The sequence below is a fragment of the Lethenteron reissneri genome, chromosome 8 (genome assembly GCF_015708825.2).
Source record: "Lethenteron reissneri isolate LAM-NWPU_2019-01 chromosome 8, ASM1570882v1, whole genome shotgun sequence".
Taxonomy (NCBI): Eukaryota; Metazoa; Chordata; class Hyperoartia; order Petromyzontiformes; family Petromyzontidae; genus Lethenteron; species Lethenteron reissneri.
The window spans coordinates 2801678-2822987 of record NC_083786.1 but is presented as its reverse complement, the minus strand read 5'-3'; the positions used below and the strand labels follow the sequence as shown (position 1 = coordinate 2822987).

Here is a 21310-nt window from a genome sequence, read left to right as displayed (position 1 = left end):
CGATGATACAACTACAAACTCAATCATTGACCTTTAGCCCAAGGTGCTCTGGTACCAAGTACACTTATGAGCATCCTTGTGTTCGAACACGGTGTTTGTTATTGACATTCCGTGACTAGCACAGCATTCCAATAACATCTCACCATCCGAGCTCAGATCAGGGGGGACATTCCTCCCAATCACGCCTCTCCAGGTATCTCCATCATTTCCCACGTGAACAACGAAGTGGCCCAGCAAGACTATGGAGTTGGTAGGCGGCACTCTGTCGAGCACTGCACCCATCGTCTCCAAAAAGGCCAAATACTCTGAACTGCTGTTTGGCGCATAAGCGCAAACAGTCAGAGTTTTCCTTTCTGAGACCCGAAGTCTCATTGAGGCCACCCTCACATCTACTGGGACAAACTCCAACTGAACAGCACCCAGCCGGGGGCTTGTGAGTATCCCCACACCCGCCCAGGGCCTCTCACCAGGGGTTACTCTGGAATAGGAGAGAGACCACCCCTGATCGAGAAATTTGCTTCCAGTGCCAATGCTGTGTGTGTAGATGAGACCGACTATATCCAGTCAATACCGTTCCACCTCCTCCACCAGCTCCAGCTCCTTCCCCCCGTGACGTGACATTCCACGTCCCAATTGCGTGTCCATTGCCAAGGTCCAGTCTGTCCGAGACCATCCCTCTCCCTGCCATAGTGGCAACGCTCCCGCCCCTCATCGATCATCCTGCGGATGGTGGGCCCACAGGACGGCGCCACGTAGCTATTTCGGGGCTGGGCTCGACCAGGTTACTAATAAAAAGGGGGCCTGTCCTGGCCCATCCCCCCCCCCCTCAAGCAGTATATATACGGGGTAGTATCTCTTGGAATCTCTCATTTACTTGATACAGCTATCGTGCTGTGACGGTTCCACCTGAAGACGGAAGCTTGTGTTGCCTCCGAAACGTCGTGATTTTTATTTTATTTTTATTTTACTTTTATTAATTTATTTTTTTTATCTACGTGACTTTACCGAAAAAAACCTAAGAATGTAGGTTACGTGGGGTCACCCGGCCACCAGGCGCTTGCCGGCGAACACCACCCCCAGGTCTGGCTCCAAGGAAATGTCACGGCATACCTTGTCCGAATGAGGTTCTCAAATTTTTATATTTCAGGACAATTCATAAGGGGCTTTTGTTTATACCGTTATTTGACTGGAACCTCCCCCCAGACCTGTTTGCCAAGGGAGACTATACCAGGAGTACAAGGCTCCAGGCGACATCGCTCTGAGGGTCATTGGAACACATAAACCCCGCCACCACGCAGTGCCGGATTGCCCTAGTAGCAAAAGTAGCTACATATGCTACGGGCCCCGCACTTTCAAGGGCCCCACGCGAAATGCTTTCAAGCTATCAATTCCGGTTCAGTGATTCTTAACTTGCTCTATTACTATAGTACTATACTGCCTTCAACTATCATAAACCACTGGATGTTATTTGGCTGTATAACTAATGGATTAATACAATTGCTTTACTATGCAAGTATAAAATTTGTGTTATAATAGTTGTGTTTTTTATTATTTAGGGCCCCTTTATAACATATGCTACAGGCCCCGCACTAGCTTAAACCGGCACTGCCACCACGATAAGGTTACGATCCTTCGGTGGGGCCGAAACGTCGCCTATTATTCACGTCTTTCCTTTGAGGCCACAATGTTATCGAAGAATGCGTTGGGTTTGCGTTAATTCTGCTTGCGTGGGCTCTGCGCTCTCTCTCTCTCTTTGACTCGAGGCTCGTGACGTCGCCTCAGTGCAAGTTGGCAGCGCGCCAGATCGGTCATCATCATCTGGCACGTGCGGGAGAGAGGGGGGGGGGCGATCGAGGCGAGCGCTTATTCATGCGCGCACATTTGTCCCGCTTACAACATTGCATCATTACTCATGTGGTGTGCAAGGGTGTGCATTGGTTAGCGTGTGTGCGCTACGAACCCGGCGACCCGAGTTCTATTGCCGCTCACGGCCAACACCCAACCACGATTATATGAAACGGTCCTGGGCCTCCTCTAGGTCGACTCAGTCTCAATGAGTACCTGTCGCGGTGTGTAAACATCGCCACTAGGGAGACAAAGGCGGCCGGGCTTGTTGCTGGCCACCCACCCTCTAGTGTGCCGTACCGGCTAAGGTCCTCGCTAACAGCACTTGCCTCAACAGTCTAGTAAGGGAGGCTATACGGGGGTCTTTGTCTTTGGTGTGGAGCTTGTGGGGAGCGAGCGTGAGTTGTGGGAGCGGTGGTGCAGCGGTTAGCGGAGATGTATTCCCATTCACGACCCCAAAAAAAGGTAATTTAAATTGAAACTCAGCCTTAAATCAGCACTGGAGACAAAGGCGATGATCGGACGAGGTGTTATTCAACCACCCCCCGTGTGCAATGTGCCGGCCTTCATAGGTGCTCGCTAACAGCACTCGCTCCCAATAGTCGGACGAGGGATGGACGGGTGATCTTCGTCTTTGTGGATCGTGTAACAGAAAACATGCGTGATTCATAACTCTATTTCATAATAGTAGGCTATCCATGTTTAACGGGTTCATCATTTATACCTACCGTCTTCATCATTTCAATTACACATTATTCAAAGGCACTAATAGGCCGCGCTCGATGCCATTTCTGTACGAAAGGTTATAATTAGCGTAAAGTTGTATGTATATTTACATTCGTTAATTGGTGAATTCATTACAAGGGAAACCCTTTCTAGGATTGAGATACAGTACTCCTCCTGGACCGCATGTCTCCGATAGGTTTAAACGGTTACGCCGTAAAATACCAATTTGTCTAACACTAAGCGTGGTGGTCAAACTCCCCCCACCATCCTCCCCATTGCCGGGGAGATGGAGCCGTCATCCAAAAGTGCATTACCAGAGACTTGTATCCATGCCTACAACGTGTGCATGAATACGAAAAGGCAGAATCACGCGCGTAGCCTCTGGCAGAGCAATTGCCATCGTAAACACGCAGCGCGACGTGACGGGCGCGGCCAACCAACGATGTTTGTCATTTTTGTTCACGTGGACATTGCATAGCTGGTGGTTTATTTTAGGCTGAGTCGACCTAAGAGAGGCACAGGAGAGATGCGCACGTAAAGTATATTTGCGGGTTGGCGAGATCGAGGTGGGGTCGGTGGGCAGCATTGCTTCAGATATTAACTCGTGCCACGTTCAGCACCTCGACGCGAATGGAACTTTGTCAAGGTGCATTCTGGGTTCTTGGCGGAACGCGCTAACCGCTGCGCCACCGCTCTCCGCAGCAGGGCACAAACATCATACCCAGTACAATACAAACAAAAACAACGTTGCTGCTTCGAATACTGGACTATTAGTGCAATAAAGTTCATTTAAACCCGCATAATTGGACGCGAAATGTATTTTGTCCGTCAGTAAGTTAGTTATGTTCGGTCATTTCTAATTACAAATGATACGTTACCAAACATAGTCAAATACTGTATACGCGAAACATTCTGTGTGTATACAGTGTGTATATATTTAGATATATAACAGCAGTGGTCCTAAGATAGACTGCCTCTCGCCATACGGATGTGGAATATCCACTGATGACTGCACCCCGATGACTCGAGACCCCTGAATGGCAAACAACAACGACACTGAGATTCGGGACGACGACGACGATGATGATGATGACGGCGACGGCGATAAACGTCGACACTAACCGTAGCAGACAACGGCCACCACCGACCCAGCCTGTGCAGTCGCGTACCAATGTGAACAGATGGCACACGACTGCCGCGTAACTCGTTTCAGACGATAAATAAAGGCCACCTTATGAGCCGTCATGTTTCGCTCTTCGACTAAAAACCTCGTCTCACAGAAAGGAACGGGGTTGGTGGGGGTGGTGAGGAGGAAGCGAAGTTTAACACGAGTAGGGTTTCGCGAGCAATATCATTCACAATAAAGTTTTTTTTTTGGTTAGACCGCGTAGATATGTGTCGTTAACCCACCACCACCACCCGACACAAACAATTAGTAAGGTTTCTCACGCGAACACAAACGTGCCGATTAAGTCACTGGTTCAGCGCACCGGTTGTGCGTTGGAGAGTAAGACCCACTCGCATTTACAATGCACCCACGTTCCCCCGGTGATTGTCAACTCTGGCAAGATCGCTCGATGAAGCCCGCTGTAATCGTCAGCGAACACGTCGCGCTCTTAATTGTAAATGTCGTGGGTTTTACTCGACGCAGCACCCAGGCTGTGTGCTGAAGTCGAAACTAATGAGTTCAGTTTACGTGACAACCCCTTACTTATTGGCTGCATCGGTTGGGTTTGATGGGTTAACGACACGTGTATATTTACGCGATCTAACAACACACATTTCTATTTACGCGATCCAACTCCACCGCCAAAAAAAACCCTCTGCATTATGGAAGCTAAGCTATTTCGAAGCGAGAGAGGAAATCCAACTCCCCACCCCCCGTTAAATATGGCATTAATCGGACACGCTCATCCCAAGAGTGGGGGTAGGGGGGGGGAGTTAGACGCAGACTCGAATGCTCGCGCTGCCTACTCAGTCGGCTATAAACGCCGCTCAACTATCCCAGCCTTGCCCAGAGCTCCCTTCGCAACCCCATCCACGTAGACCCCCTCCCCCCCTTCTCTGGTTCATATCCCCTCGGTTCCATCCATCCAGCCCCCCCCCTCCTCCACCCACCCCGCCTCCCCCCCCCCACAACCAACGCGCTAAAAGGACCACCCGACCATCACCAACCACGACCGCCCCAATACGATCGCGGCGCGGTTGATATCAGCAGCTGTTGTGTACGGGGAAGAGGCTTTGGGTGGGCGAACGCTGCCCCTCGGCCGCAGTTTCCTCGTCTCCGTCTTTGTCTTCATTCTGTAATCATCACCCACCCGTCAACCCTTTCTCTCTTATCTCTCTCCCCACCGCGGATTCAGGCTAGTCACGCTTACAAACGTCCGTGTGTGTCTCTCTCCACGTCCCTCCCTCCCTCTCTCTCTGTCCACCCTTCCCGAACGTTAATCGTATTCATTCCTTAATGTCCACGGTTCAAAAATGTTCGTATAATCTGTGTCCACGTCTCTCTCTGTCTCTCTCGCTCATCATTCCCCTTCATCTCTGGATGTCCACTGTCCCGAACGTCGCTGCGTCTCTCTCCCCTCTGCCTCTCTTTCCCACTTCCACCTTCCAATCCGTGGCCCGCTGCTACTGCTGCTGTGCTTGCGTCCCACTCTTAACACCACCGCACAGTCGTCTTTGTTCAGATCCAGACTACCCCGCTCGCTTTGCTCTCCACACCGCTCTCGCCCCGTACCTTCGCGTCCTCTTCACCCTCCCCATCCTCCTCGCTCAAATCCTCTACTTTTAAAACGTATTTCTCCCCCCACACACACTCTCTCCATCCCATCTCCCCACAGCCCGTCTGCCTGCCACTTGCCCGGCTCCGATATGATGTCCGAGGCGCCCCAGACGCACAGCGCGCATCCGCCCGTCCCCCTCCTCCCTCCCCATCCCTCCCCAACCGCATAGGCAGACCCCCCCCACCCACCACCAGCACCACTCCCTGCAGCGTAACCCCACTTACTCGCCCCGGTCATCTCCCGTAAGCGGCACTGTGATGCCTCCGTCTCCACTGGACGGACGCCTTCTGGTGGCCGCCTCTTCGTACAGCCGCTTTAGCAGCTTCATCAGCATCACCAGCAGCAGCGGCGGCGGCGGGAGCGTGATCACAAGCAGCAGCAGCAGCAGGACAAGCAGCAGGAAAAGCAGCAGCGTCAACAGCAGAACCGTGCTCACATCTCAAACGCTGGCGACCCAGCAGCAGCTGAGATTCAAGCAAACGTCTCGTCGTCGCATCCTCGCGGTCCACTCGAACGCCACTACAGCAGCGGGAGCATCAATATCAGCAGCAGCAACAACTCCAGAAGCAACATCGTCACTATTAACAGCAGCAGCAGCAGCAGACATTCGCCGGCAACTCCAGGAGCTTGGCGATAGTTGTCCCACACCAGGTGACGAGCAGCGCTCCATCAACTCCACCGTCTTCTGCACCACCACCACCACCACCTCCACCACCTCCACCACCACGGTCCACTGCCAGGCGAGGCAGGTCAGCGTCAGCTACACGCGGTATATGCCCGCCACCAGGAGGGGAGGTCCCATTCGCTCGCTGTCCTGTGGATGCGGCGGCCCCAGCAGCTGTTGCGCCGGCAGCGGCGGCACCCCCAACGCGACGTCGTGCGTGGAGCGCTCAGCCAGTGCCAACGTAGCCGTGGTACCGTCCGGACGCTCGGGGCTGGGATTCCATCATCATCACCACCATCACCACCACCAGCAGCAGCAGCAGCAGCAACAACTTCAACAGCAGCAGCAGCAGCAGGATCACCACCATCACCATCGTCTCCAGCATCAGCACCTGTTTCAACACCACCAGCATCAGCAGCAGCAGCAACAGCAGCAACACAATCATCTGCATTATCACCATCACCATCAACAGCAGCAGCAACAGCAGCCGGCCGTGTTGGCCTTCTTGCCGTCCACGAGTGGACACTATGGACCTGAGGGTGGTAGAGCCTTGGGCCAGCAGCAGATCAACATCTGCCCGTCGTGCTCACGCCTCCTGCGGGACTCGCAGCAACAGCAGCAGCAACAGCAGCAGCATGGCATCGGAGCCGCTCGAGTCGGGAGCTCGGTGGTCGGTGCCTCCAAAGGCTCGCTGTCTTCCACGCTGGCGCAGGACGGCAAGGGCACCAGCAGCAGCACCAGCAGCAGCACCACCAGCAACGCGAGCGGGGCCATCTCCGACCATCAGCCGCCGCTCGCCCACCGCAATTCGTCCGCCTCGTCCGCGGCCGCGTCATCGGCGTCTTCGGCTTCGTCGTCGTCGACGACCACCCCGACCAAGACGTCGTCGACAGTGTCCTCGTCCTCCTCCTCCTCCTCGTCCTCCCCCTCCTCCCAAGCGGAGCCGCCGGGAGCGTCGGCGGTGCGAACCATCTGGCCGAACGAACTGGCCAAGAGGATCGCGAGGGCCACGGCTTTGAACAGGCGGAGTCATCACCACCAGCAGCACCAGCAGCAGCAGCAGCATCAGCAGGAGAAGCGCCGAGCGGGAGCCAGGCGCTTCGAGCAGACGCGGGGCGACGACGACGACGCGCCAGACGATGACGGCGTCGTCGAGGTCGGAGGAGCCGGTGGACCCGTGATCATCGACTGCAGGCCCTTCATCGAGTTCAACAAGAGCCACATCCGCGGCGCCGTGCACATCAACTGCACGGACAAGATCAGCAGGAGACGTCTGCAGCAGGGCAAGATCACGGTGCTGGACCTGCTGAGCGCGCGAGGTGGCGGTGGCGGTGGAGGAGGAGGCGGCGCGCACTTGGGCAAGGAGCGTGGAGACATCGTGGTGTACGACGAGGCGACGAGCGAACCCGCGTGCGTCCAGACCTCGCAGCCGCTCCACCTGGTGGTCGAGTCGCTCCGCAAGGAAGGCCGGGAGCCGCTCATCCTCAAAGGTAAAGGAGAGACGGTGATTTTCGTGGGCGGGGGGGGGGACTTCCCTTTTCGCTCGATATCATCCGGAACAGCGTTGCGTCGGATTCTCCGCGGATGAAATTGAGCACTGATTGTCGGTCGCTGATTGTTTTCGGTCGGAAGCCAAATCAACTCCACCACTCCCCCGGCCCCCCTTACTGAAAGTTCAGCCCCCCCCCCCACCAACCTTTTAAATCGTCAAGTTGGAAAGATGTTGGTGTTGTTGTTACAGCTTTTTTGGTCACACACACAGGAGGGTGGTGATAGCGGCAGCGGCAGCGTGCATTAGAGACAAAGGCATATCGGATCATTATGCGGTCTGTTTAGCGTGTTAACCTTTACCGCAGTCTTGCGCCCCTTAATACACATGGGTGTGATGAAACAAAGTAAGTTTCTACTCACGTGCCCGTCCTTAATTTGTGTTTTCGACGATTTACCTTCGATTAAAAAAAAACCTGCCCATGTCTCGCACGCCCCAGAAAGGGCATCTCGCACCCCCCCCCCCCCCCCCCAGCGTGCACCCAGGGTTAAGAAGAAGAACCGCTGCTCTAAGCATTTGTTTAAAGCTTGTTCATCACCGTGTCGTGCCCTCCCCGCCTACCCCTGAGTTATATGTGTTTGTGTTGCTATGCCTCCTCTCCCCCTCCATTTCAACGACGCCTCGCACTTGCGGGGTGCACGTGGTCGTTGTTGGGTCGACTGGACGTTCGGTCGGGTCACGTGTTCGCGCGCGTCATCTCAAACCGCCGTGCGCTTAATGCGTGCACGTTGTGCTGCTTACTTGGCGAGAAACAATCGCTGCGTTCTTCTAACGTTCACTTTCGCGGTTGTTGGAGGGGTTTTTTTTTTTTGGGGGGGGGGGGCTCTGAGACGTCTGTCTGTACCACCGGTATTGGACTTTTGTCCCCAAATTGGGGGGGCGGGAGAGGTCTATGAAAGTCCACCACAACGACGACGACCACGAAGTCGTAAGTAGCTGTGTGGAGAGCCACTCATGCTCCAACCCTCGTGTTTTTCTGATTAAAATAAAAACGTCAGTTCATCACGAACTAAAGACAAAGTACCGTAGTGCGATTGTGGCCATGCAACCAAAAGCTATGGCCAACATTGTTGTAAACCAAAACTACACAGACTCTCTCCTGAAGTCATCGTGTTGCTCGCAGACCTCAGGATTAGCATTTAGCTTCTGAGCATATTGCCAGACGCAAGAACAGAATCCCGATAAAGGTCAGGCAGCCAAATCCTCCATTGTTTACCTCTCCGTGAGAAATATAAGCATCAACGTTTGCAATTATGTTTTAAATCGAATCCGGGAATGCTCACTGCGGCAATCACAGCATCCATATGAATTATATATTCAGTTGCATTGCATGGAGGGGTGGATTGTCTGAACATTCTGCGCTGAGCCAGTTTGCCTCACGAGGCAGCGGTTCCGATTCCAGTTACTCTCTGTGGGACATTAACACGAAAAAATCAACAAGGACGTGGCATTATTGAAAAATGAGGCATCACCACAGCGAAAACCCACCAACTCCGCTTCCCCTGACGACATCATCTGGCTCATTCAGCTCACTGTAAAATTATAGTCGTTGTACATTAACATCAGCCATACGACGTAGAAGATTAACACAATTGCTCAGTGTTAGAAGAGATAGCCACGCTCGAATTCGTATCTACAGCGAGCCCATTGTGCGGCAATATACACGCGCAGTGTCAATGAAATTGCAATTTGCGTCGTGAAAATGGAAGTTGCTGTGCGTCAGTGGTTAACACGTCCGGCAGTGTACACGGGAAACCCCACAGGCGATCTGCAGGTCAACTTGAGGTGGGGTAGAGTGTGGGTATCCCCACCTCTTCAGCCAGCGTCGGAAGAGTCGGCCGAAACACCCTTCTTGGGTGGTCCTCGAAGTTGATTACTTTTTTCCTCCAAGCGGCGGTGTGAGAATGCACTTGCAGGGCTGTGCCTTTACCTTTGGCGTGATCTCTACACGCAATCTAAACGCACCAGTGTGTATGGTGGCCTGGAGGTGAAGTGGGTTGACACGTACCAGAGCGCCACTCGCTAGTTTGCGCGAACTTGACGGTTCGAATTTACTCGGTGATCCCATCATTTCAGTGAGGGGGGGGGGGGTTATTAAAGTCCGCCATCAGCTGGAAAGTTAAATATCTCGCCCGGTATACAGGAGTTCGTGGGTTCGATCCCGACACCCTGACGCCTGTATATTTGAAGTTTGCATGTTCTCCCAGTGGTCACGTGGATTTTTATTCTCCGGTTTTTCTCTCCCCATTTAGCATCAACATCACACGTTTAGACTATTTGGCTGCTGTAAATGTTCCACGTGGTAATCCATTTACAATTGAGCTATCATTTTGATGGCCAGCTCGCTTCTGAACAAGAGCTACATTGTAGCTCAGTGGGCCTTACCTGGTAAAACAACAAAACATGTGTATAGTTTTTATTTCAGTGAAAGACTCAGCTCCCTCGTCCGCAAGAGGAAGACGCAGCGTGTTGGGCTCACCGCCGCACCGTTCCCAACGTTTGTAATTGCTGCAAGTGAATGTCAAGTTAACTCGGTCTCATTAAAATAAAAAATTCCCGCAAACCAAAAATAACTGCACTCCTCAAAAGATAATGCGATTTCAGTACCGTAATACGAATGGGCACCGGCTTGATGAATTAAGGGAACACAGGCATCGCATGTCATTATGAATATTGCAGTTCATCTGCATAACGTTTCCAAACTGGTTAACTTGAGTGTCACTCCTCTAATTCTTAGAAATTGCCACTAAATCCTCCTATGCTTATGTGAGGCGTTATAAATATACGCTGCCGATATAAACTACAGTACGTTCATGTGCCTAAAGCATATTATATTGTGCAATAGCCATCAATGCCATGCCAAGCCCATATTGATGGGCAGTGGTGTTATCACCCATCACATTTTCTAACTCTTTTCGTTGTGCAATAATCCACGCTCGTTACCAGAGCTGCCGGGGCTTATTTGTATTTCCCCGTCACCATCCCACATGGTCCAGTAGCTGCTGCCGTCCCTCTCACTCCTGCACGTGTTACATATCTCAACGCTCCATCTCTGCGGTGGCCGGGCTCTTGGATTTGTTTCCCCCATTCGACGTCCGTTCCATCACCGGTCCTATCCATCGGCCGTCATCGTCGCTTACGAGGTCGCGCTCACTACACCTACAGTGCTTGCTACAAATGAACCACAACACCTTGACTGATCTCGTCAAGGAGAATAAACCATCACGTGCACTCCGGTCATCCTCGCAGCGGCTTTTGGCTGAGCCATCGAACAAAGACGGACGCCGCGTCGCGCCGCTTTCAGGTGCGCTTCTGCGGCCGTCTGGAACGTTCTTCCTTCCGATGTTAGAAAGCCACTGGAGCTATGTACTTTTAAATCATCTAGATTGAAAACTCATGTCGGAGCCCATTCAACATTTGTCAAATGTTGATATTATAAGCAAAATACATACGTCTCTTCGCATAATATTAAGTGCAGTACCTTCAAACCGGTCAACGTATGGGCCTTGCATACACATAGTATCCAGCATGATTTGTTTTATTAATCTCGAGAACAGTTTAAACATTCCGATATTGGAAGCAATTGGAGCTATGCACTTTAACATCTAGTTTGAAAACTCATTTCTTTCAAACTGCTTTTTGTGTTTAGATTGTTGTCCTTCCCCCGCATTTCCGATTAACACGGTTGGCTAAGTACGGCGCGAAAGAAGTTCAACATAGTAGATACATACATCCCGTCGAAGTGTCCTGCCCGAGCCCGTTGACACTGAATAACTGCCAATATGAGAGAGTATCTCTGATTTGTTTTCTTCCATCTCTGTGTAATTCCAAGGAAGCATCTCCTCAGGCATGCACCTCCCATTTAGTCGATATGACCGAATCAAATGCATATTACACGTGCAGCGTTTGACAGTCTACAGCAATATATCCTAAATATCACACAAGATTAATTTATAATGAAGGCCGCTCAAAATGGCAATCACTGCACAATTATTCCAGTGCCGTGGTTTACCAAGAGTATAACTCAGACAGGCAGATATATATTGATTATCATTTGACCTCATGCAGTCAATTTCTGAGTACTGCAGAGTCACGCGAAAGCCGGTTATCAGCCATAACAGCACAGTATCTTAGAACCGTGACAATGACAATTTGCATCATTTTATCATCCCACTGTTGGATGAAGACCTGCCCGCACCACTGTCGTGGAGATTGTTTTGTAACCTTATCTTCACTACCACTGGTCAGTGCCAGTTCGTGAGAGAGGGACCCAGGACCGGTTCAGATATAACTCGCCACTGATCTTAGCCATGACCAGGTATTGCACCTAGGCCGGAATTAGAATACATATTGACACATCCACCCCAATGTTCAAATATACTGAAAATGTCTCCCCCCAATATATTTCTATAAAATAGATTCATGTTTATATTATTGTGCTTATGGTTGTACTTTATGAATCCCTAATCTCTGCCATTAATTTTTTCATATTTTAAGCAGGAAATGGCAGGAAATTAGTTTTCAAATTTAGATATTTTTTTTCGGGGGGGGGGGCAGACCCCCTGGAAGATTTGGTCCTCCCCAATGTTGACTCCATGGCTATGGCCTTGTATTGAACTCAGGCGGTGGGGTTCCCATAGTGTAGTATGCCCCCACTCCCACTGCCCCCTCCCCCAGTGTTATACTCATCAATTAGTGTAGCTTTGCACTGTCCACGTGTGCAGTACGTTAAGTAAAATCCAGACATTTACACGTTCCTTCGGAGTGGCCAGGTAGGAACTTGGTTGGACAGCGCATTCGTGCACGACAGAAAGCTCGCGGTCACGTGATGCACTTCAACCAATCCGGGAGCGTACATGTTTGGGAGAGGTTATGCACGACAGACAAATAATCCCTGGTGGGCAGTGTGGAACTGTAGTTCCTACCTGTAATATTTGACCTTTGTACTAAGAGTAAGTGTGATAAACAACCAGAGTGAAGTAGGATTTGTTTTTATTAATTACATGCATGACAGGAAAGGTTCTTGTAGGTATGTGTCTGTCGATCTATGGAGCTGCAGGTATCGCCAATAATAACATGTAGAGTTGGGCACCGTGTGTGTGTGGCTCCGTGTCTTTCTATCTACCTCCGAGTGTATCTCCGTACCTGTGTGTGTCTGTTTTGGTGTGTGTGTGGATGTCTCAATTATGCATTTGTGTCTCTATGTCTCTGTGTGTCTCCTTAACTCTCTCCGTGTCTCTGTGCATACCTGTGTATGTATTTCCATCTTTCTCTGTGTGTGTCTCTGTCTGTGTCTGTGTCTATGTCTCACTTTTTGTATCTCTGCAGACACACTTATTTTATTTAGTTTTTGATGCTGAAAAGAGATTTTTGGCACCATTAAAAATATTTCAAATGTCCTGCAGATAATGGGACAAATATACGATGCTACTCCTTTTACCCTGAATGAATGGCAGATAATAGGAAAATATGGCTGCGGATAATTGGAGTTTATGTGCACCCTACAGCTCCCGTGTATAACAGGAGTCATGGGTAATAGTGGTTTGGATCAGAGGGGAGATCTCTAAATGGGCCTTGCCAATTCCTAATTTTCATCAGTGCCATATAATTGTTGTTGTTCTCTCCCCGCACCTCCAATTAGCAAGGTTGGCTACGTACGGTGCAAAATAACTTCAACGTACATAAATGTGGTGAAACTCTACATTGTGAAACAGTACTGGGATTGCTGATTTCCCACCAACTGGTATTCACAATATGGTACTCAATTTGCTAACCCCCTTTAAAGGATGATGGGCAATATAACTCATAATTTATGTTTTACCACAGGCTCGCTTTGCTATTATTTTTCATGCGACGATTATGATCGGCTTGGTTTAAATTGGATCTGATACAATTCTATTTTTAAAACTAAATTGGATAATACCGACCACGCTTCCATCAGAATGTGACCCAATAGACAAGGTCAGGTTACGATTGGCTGATTGGACCGTGTCCATTTAGCCAATGGAGAAGAGCCAATTTAGACTTGTTTACTACAAAATTAACGTAATTTTTAAATTAAATAACCCCCCCTAAACTCGAAATGGAACTTGTCCCTTGTGTATAAAACTGTCCCATTATTCTAACTCCTCCGCTGCAGGCTGTCCTGACAGACAGTAACTATTTTTAACTCAATTAGCGTCACCGTTAATCATGTAGCTGAATTCTCAGTAAATTAAACTTTTTCAACTTGAATAATGAAAGAAAGTCCAGTAGTTAAACACACATTTTTGTTCTCTGCATAGTAACGTTGCACGGGATCATGCACAATTATTGATTTATGCCTTACCGAGTTTGAAATCTGATTGATCCTGCTCAGGATCGGATCAAGCCCCCATTTACCGATTGGATCCAAGCAATTGTGGGCGGTGACGCGGCCCAAGCGGAAAGGGCGTTCCCCGCCCGTTGCAGAGGGTCACGGGGTCGAATGCAGTGGCCGCCCTGGTTAATACTTCCAAGATGTAACAACCACAATAATACAATAGTCTCTCAGTTAACAGTGACATTGGTTAACGGTTTTTTGATTAACGTTTCGCCTCCCATAGGACGTCCATGGTTTCTAACGTTAAAATTCGTGATTAAAAGTATGCTTACGTTGTGGACGCGGGCGGCAATTTCGGCCAATCCGAGCGCTCGTAAGTGGGGCTGAGCCGTGCCCTCAGCCAATCAGCGACGCCCATTTATGAGCGTTTAGACCTCGAATGGCTTTGTTTACAGGTGGCAACTCTCGTTGGGATACGGCCCACGGCCCATAGATTCGCCACCACTGCTCTGGATATGCTCATACCTGCGTTCCACTTGCGGGCCTCTCCTTTGCCACCGTGTCGCTGGGGCCCTTAGGGTTTTAACTAAAGGGGTTAACGTAACCATTAAATATTTAGCTGCAGCTCATTGTAAACGTTCATCGAATGCCAGTTGCTCGCAGACACACATTTGATACACTTTCGTCCTAATGTGATTGAAATACGATGCATCATTTTACGTAAGAGTGTAACTCTGCGAGGGGAAAAAAGGAACAGCACACATATAAAGGGACATAAATAGGTTATAATATTAATAACACTGATATTGACAGCTGGGTCTATGCATAATGACATTGAAATGGGATACACAGTGCATTACACACGCGATATTCATTGTATTTCAGTAGGCCAATTGCACTATGTCAATTGGGCATTTGGCATGGATTAACATACACATTTCATTATAACCGATTTCCCTGTAATGCAGTTGTGATGTGATAATCGCGTATGAATAAACCACGTAATGTACACGAGCAGCTGTCAGCTGAGATGTTTTTTGTTGAATTGGAGTGTGACGCAAAGTCGCACATTATATGCGTTCTCACTACACACCACATCAGGATTCATCCAATGCTGCAATAAACACAGATGAGCAAGTTCACGCATTGTACACTTTAGTTTATGTTCATTTGACATATACAGGGTGTCTGGAATCATAGGAAAAACACAGCTCTGTGTTATTGGCTGATGGTCTGGGTGCAGTCTGTAAAATTTAACAGCGACCTCCCTTCGAATCCGATTTCCTATGAGTAGAATTACGTGGACTCGTTCTTCATTACTCAGAGAAATCTTGGGCCTGTAGAAACAAACAAAAATTATATATGTTTCCTATGATTCCAGACTTATGGGCCATACAGACTCCTCTACTTACGAACATTCGACTTACGAACTTTCAGAGATACGAACAAAACTATCCGTATGTCCAGTTGCCTGTTTGGACCGAGAGTCATAAGCCATTCAACGTGTTTAGTGTAGATACCATACAACATGTTTTTAATTGACAGGAGTAAAGTTGCACTTACAAAACATTGACTTACGAACAGACCTCTGGAACCCAACTCGTTCGTAAGTAGAGAAGCCCCCGTACTCTATATCAAATAGAGTATTAGCAAGCGGAGCGACAAAAAAATATCACAATCTGAAGCTGCACCATCCTGCCCGTGTCTTTCCATTGGAGTTAATGGACAATCCGTCGCACTGCAAAGCACACGACAAAGAAAATAAAGATCTCAGGAGCCACTGGAGTTGAGCACCTTCTATTTGTTGCCACCCAGCTTGAGTTGAACAGCTGTCCGAGGGTTCAGCAATGTAGCTGTGGCCCTCCTCCGAAACCACGGTTTAAATATCAACTTTTGAGATGACCTGGTGGCTGTGTGGAGGGAGGCGGAGGAGGGGGACCAATGGTAATGCCCATGTTAAGGCACTGAGCCAGCAACTCTGAGAGCCCGAGTTTGAGCCCCGGTGCGATGGCAAAGTTGACCAACAAAAAACGCGGGTCTCAAATGCGACGCCAATTCTTGGCCTCCTTTGGCTCACGGGCGAGTGAACAACCAAAGCCATGTGGGGGTCAGCAGCTGTGCGGGGGCCATTCCTAATTATAGATGGGAGGGGTGCACAGCCTCGCTCTCCAGTGGTAAACACTGCACCCAACACCGCCCAGTTGGGGGGGGGGGCAGCCGCGGGAAGGGCCCGATGGTGGTGGTGGGGTGGGGCAGATGTGGAGCCAGGATTTTCCAACTGGCCCGCCTTGCCTACGTCGGACAAGAGATATGCGGCTGCAATGGGTTGACATTGTAGCCTGGGAGGGGGGGGGGGGTGCAGACGATTTTTTAAGCGTGGATTTTAAATCGGCTTAACTACATTATTGCACACTGTACATAAGACGGCCGCTGCATCGCACGCTTTCAGATGCGCTTCTGCGGCTGTCTGGAACGCTCTTCCTTCCGATATTAGGAAGCCACTGGAGTTTTGCACTTTTAAATCTATATTGAAAACTCATTGTTTTAGAACTGACTTTTATATTTAGTTTGTCCTCCCCCGACACCTACGATTAGCACGGTTGGCTATGTACGGTGCGAAAGAAGTTCAACATATATACATACGTACTTGAGTTCCGTAATGTGACATTGTACGCTTGTCACCCGCTGCGCCTCTGAGTGGACTGACTGTACGCGCTTTCATTCTGCACGGCAGTTTTGTTGTCAATGTTTTATTGTGCATTGATTGGCAGGGCCCTTTTGGCAGGGCCCTTTTGCAAATGCAGGTGAAGCGCGGGCAATGGCAGTTACGGGGAGTTATTTATTCACGCTGTATTTGCGAATGGCAGATACGGATACACGATGCATAGATTGAAAATGGAAAAACACTCCCCTCCGGTCGTGTGCCGTAGTCACCCAGAACAGAACCCATTGAACGTATAACGACTCAATCCCCGATTCACGAATACGAAGGGGGGTGTCGTCACAGTGATACACTCCGCTACTCCTGATGCAATCATCATCTGCCTCAAGCACCTCAATGAGAAATTATAGCTGTTGCTCTGCATCAACATCAGCCATACGAAGGAGGGGGAGGAGGAGGGAGGACTGCATTTGCAAAATTGCTTTCACGAATTAGATGTATAGCCATTTTGATTCACAGCAACACATAACAGCACATGGTCTACATCAGTAGAATTCCTCTTACGCACGGGCCGTATTACCAATGACTCATATTATCCGTGGGAGCTGTAGGGTGCGCAAAAAAAACCTATGATTACAGCATTTGCGGGGCACATAGCCGTGAAGAAAATGCGTTGAGTTGTGTAGACTGTGGAAATTGAGCGATGAAATCAATTAATTTGCTGGAGCGAGACCGGTTGTCACCTCCACGCCTTTACCATCCCTATTTTTCATGCCAACAACATGGGGAAACGTTTATCCGGCGGTGGATTGACAATTAATCTATGATGATGATGGTAGTGCAAGCAATGATGATTATAATGGATGGTCGTGATGGTGATCGTGATGGCGATGATGGTACTTGTGTTGTCCACGTTTATCTATTATCCTTAAAATCCAAACACACTCATCAACAACACTGTGGCCATATAAGAAGTATATATATACAAATACAATCGGCGACGTTTCAGGCAAATACTCTTCTCGATAGCAGTCAACGAGGGAGGGGCCAGTGCGATTGCAATACTTCATGTGCTGCGAAGGGCCATTGCCCGAAACGTCACCGATTATTTACTTGTTTTCCTTTTAAGGCCAAACAGTGTTATTGATGAGCGCGTCGAGTTATTTTTGTTCATTGTGTTTGTGCACCACTGCCAGTGCAGCAGCATCATTATCCACGTTCATCTCTTGTCCACGTTGATCTGCTATTCGCGTTTTTGTCCGCGGTGGCTTGAGGGCACCCGGGATAGGGCCTCTGAAGTCACGGCACGACTCCTGATCTCCGCGGCCGGTCGGTGGGTTAGAGGAGTTGAGCAGAAGTCTGGGAAAAGTTTCCCCCGTTATCCGTGTTCGTCTGTGAGCCGTCCACGTGGAAAGGAGGAGTATGTTTTGACAGATGCAGATTTACAACAGCAAAAGAGACCCACGAACGGTGACAGCCATATTTCCCATACTATGCTCAACCACCACACTGCAGGTCATCACGTCACTTCTCCTTCTGCTTCTGTCCTTGCACTGCTGGACCTTGCATCTTTCTCCTATCATGAGGCACCACGGTGGTGAGATGTTAACTACCTCGCCTGGTATGCAGGTCGTAAGTTCAATCCTGACCCTGACGCCTGCTGTATATTTGGGTCCGTGTGTTCTCCCCGCAGTCGTGTAGATTTTTCTCCGGGTCCTCCGGTTTTTCCCTCCAGATTTAGAATCAATGTATGTCTAGAGTATTTAGCCGCTCTACATTTCCACGTGATAAGCCACTTCGTTGAGCTATGTGTGGCCAGGTCGCTTCTGAAAAAGAGCTACTTAGCTCAGTGGACCTCACCTGGATAAAATAAAATTTGTTTTATATTCTTTCCCCCTGGCTCTTACAACCTCGCAAAAGGCAATAAACATGTTCATTGTTTTGATTAAATCCTCAAGATTGCTGTTTGTTGCTGGCTTCTTGTGATTTGGGGCCTTTGGGCTATGTGTTCATAAACCGTAACAAAATAAAGGATGAGAGCTATTTTACTTTACCGTGCATCGTAGGCAAATAGTATTTGCCTACGATGCACGGTAAAGCGGTCAAATATTTGGGATGTATTTGCCAAATACATCCCAAATATTTGACCGCTTTATATCGTTGTAATAGAGAGCCCTCCCCTTAGACTGTGGAGCCTCGATAAAGGGAGAGGAATTGGCAGAGCCTAGAGGCTCGTGATCCAAGCCAACATCTTCCTCATCCAGTCAAGAAGGATCTCCATCACCTGATCGAGAGTATGCAGCATGCACGCCAAGACAAACACAGCAATACTGTACTGTGCTTGCCGAAGTAAAAGCCGTTCAAATTAATAAGGCGTTACCAGGCAAAACCTCCTAACATTGTCTGGAATTGCAAGATGCAAACTACAGCCGTGTTTACTGCATTCACAACAACCGAAGCCGAAACATTTTCAAGTGTGGCCTAACTCGTCCCTTGCTATATTGTTTTCTCTCTCCCTAATTGCTGTTTGGGAACTGTTAACGAGGAGCCTGGAAGAATATGCCAATGAACGTGGATTATTTACCCAGAGAAAGCCCCATTGAGTTGCAGGAGGGTCCTGCATTGCATTGGGATGTATTCGCCAATAACGCGTGAGTGCATTGCATTTATTGGAAGCTGGAAAGAAAAAACCCACCACACACGAGGTAGCACTCGGTTACTGCCTTCTCCTGCCACACACCTCATAGCCCCACGTAAGTTGTTGAACTTCTTCCGCGCCGTACGTAGCCAGCCGTGCTAATTGGAGGTGCGGAGGGAAGGACAACAAACCAAACACACAGATCGGTTCTGGAATAACACCTGGCAAGCTGTGGTGGTCACTCATCAAAGTACTCCACCAGGCCTCTCCACGCATCCCTGCTTCGTCGAATTGAAGATCTGACGCGTGGGGGTACAGTGAGGGAAAAAAGTATTTGATCCCCTGCTGATTTTGTAGGTTTGCCCACTGACAAAGAAATGATCAGTCTATAATTTTAATGGTAGGTTTATTTGAACAGCGAGAGACAGAAAAACAACAACAATCCACATAAACGCATGTCAAAAATGTTAGAAATTGATTTGCATTTTAATGACTGTACATTCGGCGTAGTCTTAGCCATTGGAAAATTATATAGCACTGAACAAATATACAGAACTGTACAAATTTGCGGTACTGTACACATACGCGGTACTGTACAAATATTCAGTACTGTACAAATATGCGGTTCTGTACAAATATACAGAAACGTACAATTTTACGGCACTACAAAAATACAGCACTGTGCAAATATACAGCACTGTACAAACATACCGTACTGTACAACTATACCGTACTGTACAACTATATCGTACTGTACGAATATACAGTCCTGTGTAAATACAGTAGTGTAAAAAGACGACAGTAGGGGCAGATCAGTCCCTTAAAACATCCAGCACTGTGGAGGCATCAGCGAGGGTTGCTGGGTCACCACCGCACAAGCGACATCCCCTTCCCCTGTGCGGACTGATGGCGTCCGTGGCGGGATCGAGCGTTGCTCCCTCGCTTCGCGCGCTTGGGATTTCTCTCCGGGTGCTCAGGTGCCCCACTCACGGATTGGCTGGAACGCGTCTCAATAGATAGGAACTGCGGGGAAATTTGTTGGCACTGGCTCAGCCACCCGCAATGGCAACCTCCGCAGCTTCTTTGGCTGTACATCGGCAAATTGCGCGATGCAATTTGCATCGGCGACGCTAAGCGTGAGCACGTTGCTACGGCCGTTTGTTTAAAAGCGAAACCACGTCGCTGGTCAAAAGCTCACGAGAGAAGCAAAACGACGGCGTGTGGGGCCGTCCATAAATGACGTCACGCACCTAGGGGAAGGGGGGGGTCAGACATTTGTGACGATGTGTGACGAGGGGAGAGGGTTTGAGAAATGTGACGTCACATCAAAATGCGCAACTTTAAATAAATATAGACAACACGTTCTACTTAATTCAATAGACTTTTTAATGTTTTCTCCTACAACATCAGAGTGCAGCGCCACGTTAAATGCGCACTACAATGACAATAGTTTAAAGCGATTTGAAGCATCTTCTTGGTTCTTTCGGTAAAGTCACATAGAAAGGAAATAATAAAAGAATAAAAATAAAACATAATAAAATAATTCTCACGACGTTACGGCCACAACGCAAGCAGCCGTCCTCAGGTGAAGAACAGGTCTGTCGGAAAGACAGCGTCCCTTCTACGTGACTTTACCGAAATAATCAAGAAGATGAATCCCTGGAGTCACGAAAGCTTTATATCGATTTGAAGCATGTTTTATTTTGGGGGGGGGGCAGAGCTTTGTGACGTCATATTTGAGGGGGTGGGGTCTGACTTTGCGTGACGTCGTGTGACGAAGGAGGGGGGTCAAAAATCGTCCAAAATCGCGTGACGTCATTTATGGACGGCCTCTGTGTACGTTTTTTTTCATGACGGGCACATTCCCGTGGGGTTGGCACGCCACACACACACACCGGCACTCTCTGAAAGCCCCTTAGAAGTAGTTAGCAGCTCTGACCGAGCGATCGATGCGGCCTCAAGCCACGTGTCAACCTTCACAAGTCACAGCACCCTGGGGATGGGAAGCATCTCCCCAGGCATGGTGCCGTTTCGGAACGCCTCTGGTCAAAGTCTGCACTCCGTATGCCAATGTAAAGGGCTTTGAGATATGTCTCTGTAATTGCGTGAACTTTAATGCAATTCACCAGAGCAAAGGGG

At 49.1% G+C, this 21310-nt stretch overlaps 1 protein-coding gene across 1 annotated transcript in view; it reads left to right on the top strand.

Annotated features, from left to right (window-relative positions):
- Positions 1–5572: 5572 nt before the first annotated feature.
- LOC133359992 (dual specificity protein phosphatase 10-like) overlaps positions 5573–21310 on the top strand; it is a 68903-nt gene continuing 53165 nt past the window's right edge. Inside the window, exon 1 of the mRNA XM_061578564.1 lies at positions 5573–7511. Within this exon, the coding sequence (XP_061434548.1) occupies positions 5615–7511 (1897 nt within the window). The 5' untranslated portion in view covers positions 5573–5614. The remainder of the gene's footprint in view (positions 7512–21310) is intronic.